Source organism: Bison bison, unplaced genomic scaffold (assembly GCF_000754665.1).
Source record: "Bison bison bison isolate TAMUID 2011002044 unplaced genomic scaffold, Bison_UMD1.0 scf7180017864282, whole genome shotgun sequence".
In the NCBI taxonomy this organism is placed as follows: domain Eukaryota; kingdom Metazoa; phylum Chordata; class Mammalia; order Artiodactyla; family Bovidae; genus Bison; species Bison bison.
In genome coordinates this window covers 1,105,231-1,115,365 of record NW_011494854.1, presented here as the reverse complement: position 1 = coordinate 1,115,365, position 10,135 = coordinate 1,105,231, and the positions used below count along the sequence as shown (strand labels likewise).

The 10,135-nt window shown below is 37.0% G+C and overlaps 1 protein-coding gene across 1 annotated transcript in view; it reads right to left on the bottom strand.

Annotated features, from left to right (window-relative positions):
• UBR3 (ubiquitin protein ligase E3 component n-recognin 3 (putative)) overlaps nt 1-10,135 on the bottom strand; it is a 205,486-nt gene that overhangs the window by 23,420 nt on the left and 171,931 nt on the right. Inside the window, 2 exon segments of the mRNA XM_010849413.1 lie at nt 65-168; nt 2,602-2,707. Of these exon segments, the coding sequence (XP_010847715.1) occupies nt 65-168; nt 2,602-2,707 (210 nt within the window).

The following is a 10,135-nucleotide window of genomic DNA, read 5'->3' as shown; positions in this document are numbered from 1 at the left end:
CTGTAATTTTTAGAATATTCATTATATATACAATATAATCTAAGATTAAATTGTAAAGACATACCTTTGTGTAAGGGTTGAGGCATCATTAAGATCTGGATGAGCAAAAGGGATGTAACATCATGATAAAGAATTGGAACCTCAGGCTGTTGTTCCTCATTTCCCAGTCTAAAAGAAAAATGCATAATCACTTTAGACAGTATTGTATTTTCTTTCTAACTCACTTTATATTTCACATATATGTGAAACACAAATCAAACTTTCGTAAGCAACTAAAAAATCTCAAAAAGAAAAGTTAGGACCACATTTTTGCCTAAAAATATAATATTCTAGGCACATATTTCTTTGATTCTGCCTAATAGGAAAAAATTACCTAGAAAATTTACTAGGTCTTACTAACTTAAACAATTGGGACATATTAACTTGATTGTGAATCTTCCTGATCTCTCAAATTACAGAAATCAAACAAAATATTAAATGGAATTTAAGAGAATTAGCTTCACTACAAATGGGGTGGCACTTAGGATACTCGCTATCACAAACTTCATATTAAAGAATAAATATTCATGTTATAAAAAAATCAATTCACAAACAAGTTAAATTGAAAAGGCATGGTTAATATCTCTTGTTAAAAGTTGTTTCAACTTTGCTGCTGCTGCTGCTAAGTCGCTTCAGTCGTGTCCGACTCTGTGCGACCCCATAGACGGCAGCCCACCAGGCTCCCCAGTCCCTGGGATTCTCCAGGCAAGAACACTGGAGTGGGTTGCCATTTTCTTCTCCAATGCATGAAAGTGAAAAGTGAAAGTGAAGTCGCTCAGTCGTGTCTGACCCTCAGCGACCCCATGGACTGCAGCCTTCCAAGTTCCTCCGTCCATGGGATTTTCCAGGCAAGAGTACTGGAGTGGGGTGCCATTGCCTTCTCTCTCCAGTTTCAACTTTAGGACTAATATAAAATTCAAAGAAAAGCTTTAACATTTTCAAAGTTTAAAAAAAAAGATATAATAACCAAAGCAGAACTTAAAATATACTATAAAAGACAAAACAGTAAACCTAAGTGTTGGAGAAGACTCTTGAGAGTCCCTTGGACTGCAAGGAGGTCCAACCAGTCCATTCTAAAGAAGATCAGTCCAGGGTGTTCTTTGGAAGGACTGATGCTAAAGCTGAAACTCCAATACTTTGGCCACCTCATGTGAAGAACTGACTCATTGGAAAAGACTCTGATGCTGGGAGGGATTGGAGGCAGGAGGAGAAGGGGATGACAGAGGATGAGATGGCTGGATGGCATCACTGACTTGATGGACGTGAGTCTGGGTGAACTCCGGGAGTTGGTGATGGACAGGGTGGCCTGGCATGCTGCAATTCATGGGGTTGCAAAGAGTCGGACACTACTGAGTGACTGAACTGAACTGAAGGTATGTATAATACAATAAAATACACAGAATATATTATAGAGTAGCTCTTTTCATTCTAAAAGAATTAAAACTCCTTTAGAAACTTAAATTTTTTAATCACAGGTTTAATTTTTCATGTCAGAGAACAAAAGTAAATCTTAAGCATTCAGAATCAGCTAAATTCTGAAGCTACATGTCAGACTAGATTTGGGATAAATAAAAACTGCTGAAATCTTTTATAAGGCTTCGTCATTCAGCAAAATGGCGATTACTTAACTGTTGGCTAGGCATTGGATACATGTGAGTAAACAATCCCTGCTTCTATGATGCTTATGGGACTGCCAAAGGAAGACAGCTCTTTGAATATCTCCATTCTCTACAAGTATCTCTTTAATACTTGTCTTTCTCTCCAAAGATAAACTTCCATTAATGCTATGAATCCTATTATTGCCTCTTAAGTCTCCCTGGCATCTCTTCTTTACAAGCTCAAAGTTCTTAAGAAGAAAAAAATTTAGGGGTCACCACTTCCTCACCTATTATTCAAATTCCCTCAGAAATGGTTTACCACTGATTACACAAGTGGTAGCATAAAGTACAGATTCTGTATTTCTGTAAATAAGGAGTAAATAAATTAGGTGTATCATTTCAAAAATTTTAATGATGTGGGAATTTGGTTGTCATGTGTTATTTTTAAAAAGCAGATTCTAAAACTAGTGTGTTTCTAGCTAATAAATCACAAAGCAGGTTTTTGTGTCTTTTTTTAAACCACTATTCTGTAGTACCTAATGAAGGCAAGACTGATCATAGGTTTCAAACATCGTAAGGCGAAAGGCTGTGGGGAACTTTACAATGAAGGAATAAGTCTAAGGTTACTTGAACCCTTTGATCAATTATGACATGAAAAGAACAACCGGCCATCATGTGCCTCTGAATGTTTTGTCTATATAAAAACCAATGAAATTCTTTAAAAGATTTTCTCACTTAGTAGGAATTTTTATGAAAATTTAACATAAAGTATAATAGTATAAATAGTAATAATAATAATTAGTACATAAATGGTATAAAAATATAATAAACTGTTTTCAATTTTTATCATGTATTTTTGTCTCATAAGGAAAATTCACATATTAAAATGAACTTCAATCTTATTTTTATACTTAATCATTTTCAAAAAAGTTTTAACTGAATTTAATCTTTCAATAATACTTACTGCGAACTCATCTCTTCTAGTAACTGTGTGAGCTTTCTCCAAGGATTATACTCAGAATCAATGCTATAAAGTCGCATGTGCAAGGCTAATACATGGAACAGCTGATCTAAATAAATGGAAGGAAAAGTAATTAGAAAGTTCACACAATTTGTCCAGAACAATATTCAGGCAAATTTTCTAGTAATTTTTAAAAAAATGTTTCCTTTCCTTATAATTCACCAAGTGTAAGTACCAACAACTTCATGCTTTCTTTTAAGGTAAACTCTGAGGGCTTCCCTGATTGCTCAGTTGGTAAAAAATCCACCTGCAATGCAGGAGACCCTGGTTCAATTTCTGGGTCAGGAAGATCCCCTGGAGAGGGGATACGCTACCCACTCCAGTATTCTTGGGCTTCCCTTGTGGCTCAGCTGGCAAAGAATCCTGCAATGCAGGGGAATTGGGTTCGATCCCTGGGTTGGGAAGACCCTGGAGAAAGGAAAGGCTACCCATTCCAGTATTCTGGCCTGGAGAATTCCATGGGCTGTATAGAGTCACAAAGAGTCAGACACAACTTTCACTTTCACTGAGATACATATCCAAATAAATTCAGAACTTGGACTGTTCTTTTATGTTCAGTCTTAATACAAAAGTGGTTTGTTTTCCTCATCTTCTGTCAGAGATCTACCTTTCCTTGGCTTTATGCCTTGATCTTGGTAACCTGTAGTTTTCTCTGCTGTGATCTCCTAACCAAAATTCACTATCTTCAATACCCTACTCTGAGTAATATGGAGAATAACATCCATATAAACCACTGTTAGGTGAAGTTCTTCCTTTACCTAATTTTTTTCTCCTAAATATTCTTTAGATTTAATTGTGATTTCATCTTTAGACTCAACATGAAGAAAAAAATAATGGAAATGAGAATAATATTTAGAAAAATTATTCTGCTATTTTCATTTCTTCTGACAATAATCCATGACAGATACCATGACAATAATCTATCAGTCTCAACTTTTGACAAAATTCTGCTACAACATTTAGAAAAAGAATTGTTTACAATTTTTTAATTATTTGGGAAAAAATTTTTAAATTTTGCTTTCATATCACATGTCCTTTTTCTGGTATAAATGACAAGGACTGGAACTAAATTACTCTCTTAAATACTCAAAATATTTGAATTAAAATAAATCAACAGTCCCTTTCTAGAAAGTCAGATAATACTTTTTGACATGTGATTAGAATTAATTCCTAAAGAGAGAAAGAAAAAAGCCAAATGGCATAAACATACTGTTGTCACTGACTCTCTAAATTAAAATACTCAAAACTAAACAACATTTTGTATCTCTGAGCAAGTGACTTAGAAATTAGCTATACTTTAGAATAACTTGAGATCCATCCATGTAAGTATTAGTAATATTAGTGGGGGTAGTAGTTTGAAGAAATCATCTGTAAGACATGAAGCTATAAGACGAACAAAATAAACGTTCCACTCTGTGGGGCACTGCAGAAGAAATGGGAGGCTGGGGAGGAGCTGAACACTGTACCTACAACTGTTTCAATCTAATCTCTGTATAACAAACAAGAATTTAAACACCTTATTCTTATTCATCTTCTGCCTATAAGTCAATGTGTAGTCTAAATCTTCTCTTAAAATTTCTTCATCCTATTAATGGTTAAGATTAGCTGAGTATTTATTAGTGCCAAGCACTATTTAAATCACCTACATAGATTTATCCCAATTTATTTTCATAAAAACTGTAAGGTAGATAATATAGTTATCCACTGTTTTGAGACAAGTTTCCCAAATTTTCAGTTTTTCTAGTAACCTGGTTCCATTGATAACAATAAGAACTAGAGACATTTTTAGCAGTGGAATAATATGATAATGATATACTGGTTATTCTTATTTTATTTCAACTCGATTTTACATAAGATTTTTATGAAGTATATATATAATTCATCATTTTTTTAAAAAGTGTCTAAAACCAAGAAGTGTTTAAAAAAACAATCCTCTAGCAGAAATATTAACTCAAGCTGCCAAGTGGGGAGTTTTGCATTCTTATCTAAGTTTTTAAGTGAATAAAAGGTCTCTTTTTACTATCTCTTTTCAAGACAAAAGTCAATTAACTTGAAGCTTTGATTTAATCAAAAGCATAGACATGGCAATTTTACTAACCTGCTTTACACTGAAACCATGGCCAGCATAAAAGTAATGTTGCAAATGTCTAATTTCCTAGACTTTATCATAATTCAAGAAACACAAACGTTAGAAGAAAACTTTTCATTTTCTCATAGTCCCTTATTCTACAGATGAGGAAGTAGGCCCAGAGAAAGGAAGTACCTTGCCAGGTCACCCTAAATATTTATTAGCAAAGCTAAGAACAGAATTCAAGATTCCTGATGACACTGACAGTCACTCAGTCGTGTGACTTTGCCACATGTCTTTGCCACCCCATGGAGTAGCCCTCCTGTATCCAGGGGATTTGTAGCCTGATAGGCTCTTCTGTCCATGGGATTCCCCAGGCAAGAATACTGGAGTGGGTTGCCATTCTCTTCTTCAGGGGATCTTCCCAACCCAGGGATCAAACCTGGGTTTCCCACAACGCCGGCAGATTCTTTACCATATGAGCCACCAGGGAATCCAACTTCAAAATTTCCTACTTCTTAGTTTTTTCTACCACTTCAGTTCTCCTTGAGGTTTTAATGATTAAAAGAAAAGTATAAAATTCCTTTTGTAACACAAATCCCTTTTCCATTCCTATGAAGAACTGAGATTATAACCCTGTTGCATCTTCTAAAGGTATTAATATATGACAAGAGTCTTTGGTATTAGCTTTAATGAGAACTAAAGGATGATAACATATCTAAGGAGGTGCATCTATCTTTCAGAAACAATCCTGGAAATTGCAGATAACTTCAATAGGAAGCAGAACAAGCCAATACCAATCAATACTTTTCACTATGTTTATTTAATTCACTGTGTTTGCAAAATTCAGTCTGAGATATATCAATAAGAGTAAACTCTAAAATTTATTTAGCAATAAAAATATCTTTGAGAATTCCCTGGTGGTCCACTGGTTAGGAGACCATGCTCTTCACTGCCAAGGGAGCAAATATTGACATTAGTAGATGTAGGATGAGGAGAACTTTTGATCATATCAAAAAGTTAAAAACCAAAAAATAATGGAAAAATGTAATAAACACCAAATATGCTCATGACAGGCTTCCCTGGTAGCCAAGTGGTAAAGAATCCACCTGCAATGCAGGAGATGCAGGAGACAAGCATCTGATCCCTGGGTCAGGAAGATCCCTGGAGAAGGGCATGACAACCACTCCAGTAATCTTGCCTGGAAAATCCCATAGACAGAGGAGCCTGGCGGGTTACCTCTGGGGTCACAGAGTCAGACACGACTGAAGTGACTAAGCACGCACACACATGTGCATGAGATTTTAAAAGTTGAAAAGCAATTATACCAAGAAAGAATATTATTAAAATTTTGAATAACAACAGCAAAAGGAATAGACAATTTTTTCTGGAATGACACATTTTAAAGTTCTAAAGTTATACCTACATTTATAAAAGGGTGGAGAAATGAGAAAATCACTCATTTATAGGTGTGCTGACCACTGGAAAAACCATAGCCTTGACTAGACGGACCTTTGTTGGCAAAGTAATATCTCTGCTTTTCAATATGTTATCTAGGTTGGTCATAACTTTCCTTCCAAGGAGTAAGCGTCTTTTAATTTCATGGCTGAAATCACCATCTGCAGTCATTTTGGAGCCCAGAAAAATAAAGTCTGACACTATTTCCACTGTTTCCCCATCTATTTCCCATGATGTGATGGACCAGATGCCATGATCTCCGTTTTCTGAATGTTGAGCTTTAAGTCAACTTTTTCACTCTCCTCTTTCATCAAGAGGCTTTTTAGTTCCTCTTCACTTTCTGCCATAAGGGTGGTGTTATCTGCATATCTGAGGTTACTGACATTTCTCCCGACAATCTTGATTCCAGCTTGTGCTTCTTCCAGCCTACTCAAGGCTATGGTTTTCCCAGTGGTCATGTATGGATGTGAGAGTTGGACTGTGAAGAAAGCTGAGTGCCAAAGAATTGATGCTTTTGAACTGTGGTGCTGGAGAAGACTCTTGCGAGTCCCTTGGACTGCAAGGAGATCCAACCAGTCCATCCTAAAGGAGACCAGTCCTGCGTGTTCATTGGAAGGACTGATGCTGAGGCCAAAACTCCAATACTTTGGCCACCTCATGCAAAGAGCTGACTCATTGGAAAAGACCCTGATGCTGGGAGGGACTGAGGACAGGAGGAGAAGGGGACAAAAGAGGATAAGATGGCTGGATGGCATCACCGACTCGATGCACATGAGTTTGGGTGAACTCCGGGAGTTGGTGATGGACAGGGAGGCCTGGTGTGCTGTGATTCATGGGGTCGCAAAGAGTCAGACATGACTGAGCGACTGAACTGAACTGAAGTGAACTGTGATTTCAATAAACAGGCAACACTGTCCAGTAGGACTAAGGAAGTCCTAGATTTGAATTCAAGCTCTGTACTGGCCATGTGTCCTTGGGCAAATTATCCTAGTTTTATTATCTGTAAACTGAGGATAATTCCAACTCTCTGGGCTGTTTTACGTGATGAGTAGTTATAGTAGGAACACATATCTGTAGTGTGCAGATAGTGTGCTTAAATACACGTACATACACATATGGTTTCTATGGATGAATTCCAAATAATAAATTTAATATTTATAAACGAGATAATACAGCCAAAATTAGAGATTACAACTACATAAGAAACATTAGGTCTCCACATAAACCACCACTCTACACAAACATTAACATGTATTTGTAACCTTCATCTCTCTCCTCCCCTGAGCTTTTGGTACTATGCTTCCTTGGTTCTCGCCCAGCTTCTTCTCAGTCACCTGTAAGTGTTCTCCCTCTGCTGAGCCCTAAAAGGGGGCATTCTCCATAAGAAAGGAAAAGGATCTCTTCTTAGCCTTCTTTCCCTCTCATTCTCCATACACTACTTCATTTAAGCTCAACTTCCACTTCTACCTGCAAGTTTACAATTCACAGATTTCTCTAGCACTTCCAGTGTTTGACAGGCACCACAAAAATCTATACATGCAAAACTAAACTGATTATATAGCCCAGCCTAGCTCTGATATTCATTTCCTCTTACAATTCCATTTGAGTGAATGACATTACTGCCCATGCAAACATCCAAGGAAAAACTTGGCCTATTGGTTTAATTGATAAACCAATTAATCCTATTGTTTCTGCCTCCTATGACCCATCCTCTTTTACTCCACTCTACCCCCTGAATCATTTCTCAAGTAGATAACTCAACAAAGTCTTCATTTAGCTTCAAGTCTTTTGTTTCAACCACTTCCAATTCCTGTAAACAATAAATCTATTCATATTGTCTCGTAATTGGTTGGTGAACCACTGAAAGAAGAGTCATAGAAAGCCCTTAAAAGTCACTGCAAGAGAGAGAACCCCTATCTTCTTTTTCAGGTTTATTAAACTTCCTTCCTCCCTTCCTTTAGCAAGTATTCCCCCACGTGTCTTCACAAGGTGTCCTCTCAGCCTAGAATGGCATCTTCCTGTTCTCCAAGCAAACCTGATTCATCTTTCCAGGTTCAAGGGCTCCTCTGCAAAGTCTTCTCTAATACATACCTGAGACAGATGTGATCATCCCTTGCTTTAAGCATTCTCTACACTTGAGTTACCTCTATTTTAGCACTTCTAATACAGCCTTGTAATTATTTTTTCACATTTTCCTCTCCTATTAGACAGTAAAATCTCCCTAAAAAGATAACTACTTTTTTTCCTCTTTGTACTTCCCACGCTAGCACAGTGTTTGACATTTAATAGGATTTTTTAAGTACACTGAATATTTCATGATATGTCAATAATCTTTGTTTTTAAAAATCATACAATATAAGCATAATATTCATGATGGACTTATGCCCTTTTCTGCTGTAATGACACACTGGCTTACTAAGCAAGAAGGAGGCCAATTCATCAGCCCTAATTTCACTTCCCCAAAGAAGTGACCTCTCAACTCTGACTACTAAAGCAGTGGTTGACTTACTTGTTCCCACTATTTCCTTCACAATGCTGGTTGCTGTGACAACTCATCTGGGAAAATGAACTCTATTTTCTGCAACACCTAATCAAATTCTTTACAACTGAGACAAGTCTAAGGTATTGAAATGTGTTTAATCACAAGAGAAACATGTCATTACTAAAACAGGAAACACCACTGAAAGACTAGTTTGTCCTTGGAAAAAACCAAAGATTTAATTATAAGAACTCTCAGCTGGAACAAAAGATAAGATTTAGCAATCTATTCTATCTTTAACAATATTAAAAGTAAGATTATGATACCAAAAAAATCTACAAATTAAAAATATAACTCCACTTTACTGTAAAATTAGAGCTTCACATGTATGGCTAAGAATACCATACATATACACAAGACACCATAAACAATTTTTATGACTTGAGAAGTATCCAGTTAAGGAAACTGAACACAAAGAGCTCAGCACCAGCTTGGAAATTCTGTGTCTCTGTGAGTTATTTCTAAACACCTAAGAATTCTAAACTGGAAGATTATTTCTTAGTATAACTCATACTAGTCATTAAGACAGTTAACTTCAGTTCAGTCGCTCAGTCCTGTCCAACTCTTTGCAACCCCATGGACTGCAGCACACCAGGCCTCCCAGTCCATGACCAACTGACAGAGTTTACTCAAACTCATGTCCATTAGGTTGGTGATGCCATCCAACCATCTCATCCTCTGTCGTCCCCTTCTCCTCCCATTTCAATCTTTCCAAGCATGAGGGTCTTTTCAAATGAGTCAGCTCTTTGCATCAGGTGGCCAAAGCATTGGAGTTTCAGCTTCAGCATCAGTCCTTCCAATGAATATTCAAGACTGATTTCCTTTAGGATTAACTGGTTGGCTCTCCTTGCAGTCCGAGGGACTCTCAAGAGTCTTCTCCAACACCACAGTTCAAAAGCATCAATTCTTCGGCACTCAGCTTTCTTCACAGTCCAACTCTCACATCCATACATGACCACTGGAAAAACCACAGCCTTGACTAGATGGACCTTTGTTGGCAAAGTAATGTCTCTGCTTTTTAATATGCTGTCTAAGTTTGTCATAAATTTTCTTCCAAGGAGCAAGCATCTTTTAATTTCATGGCTGCAGTCACCATCTGCAGTCATTTTGGAGCCCCCAAAAATAAAGTCTCTCACTGTTTTCCACTGTTTCTCCATCTATTTGCCATGAAGTGATGGGACTGGATGCCATCATCTTTGTTTTCTAAATGTTGAGCTTTAAGCCAACTTTTCATTCTCCTCTTTCACTTTCATCAAGAGGCTCTTTAGTTCTCCACTTTCTGCCATAAGAATGGTGTCGTCTGCATATCTGAGGTTATTGATATTTCTCTCGGCAATCTTGATTCTAGCTTGTGCTTCCTCCAGCCCAGCGTTTCTCATGATGTACTCTGCATAGAAGTTAAATAAGCAGGG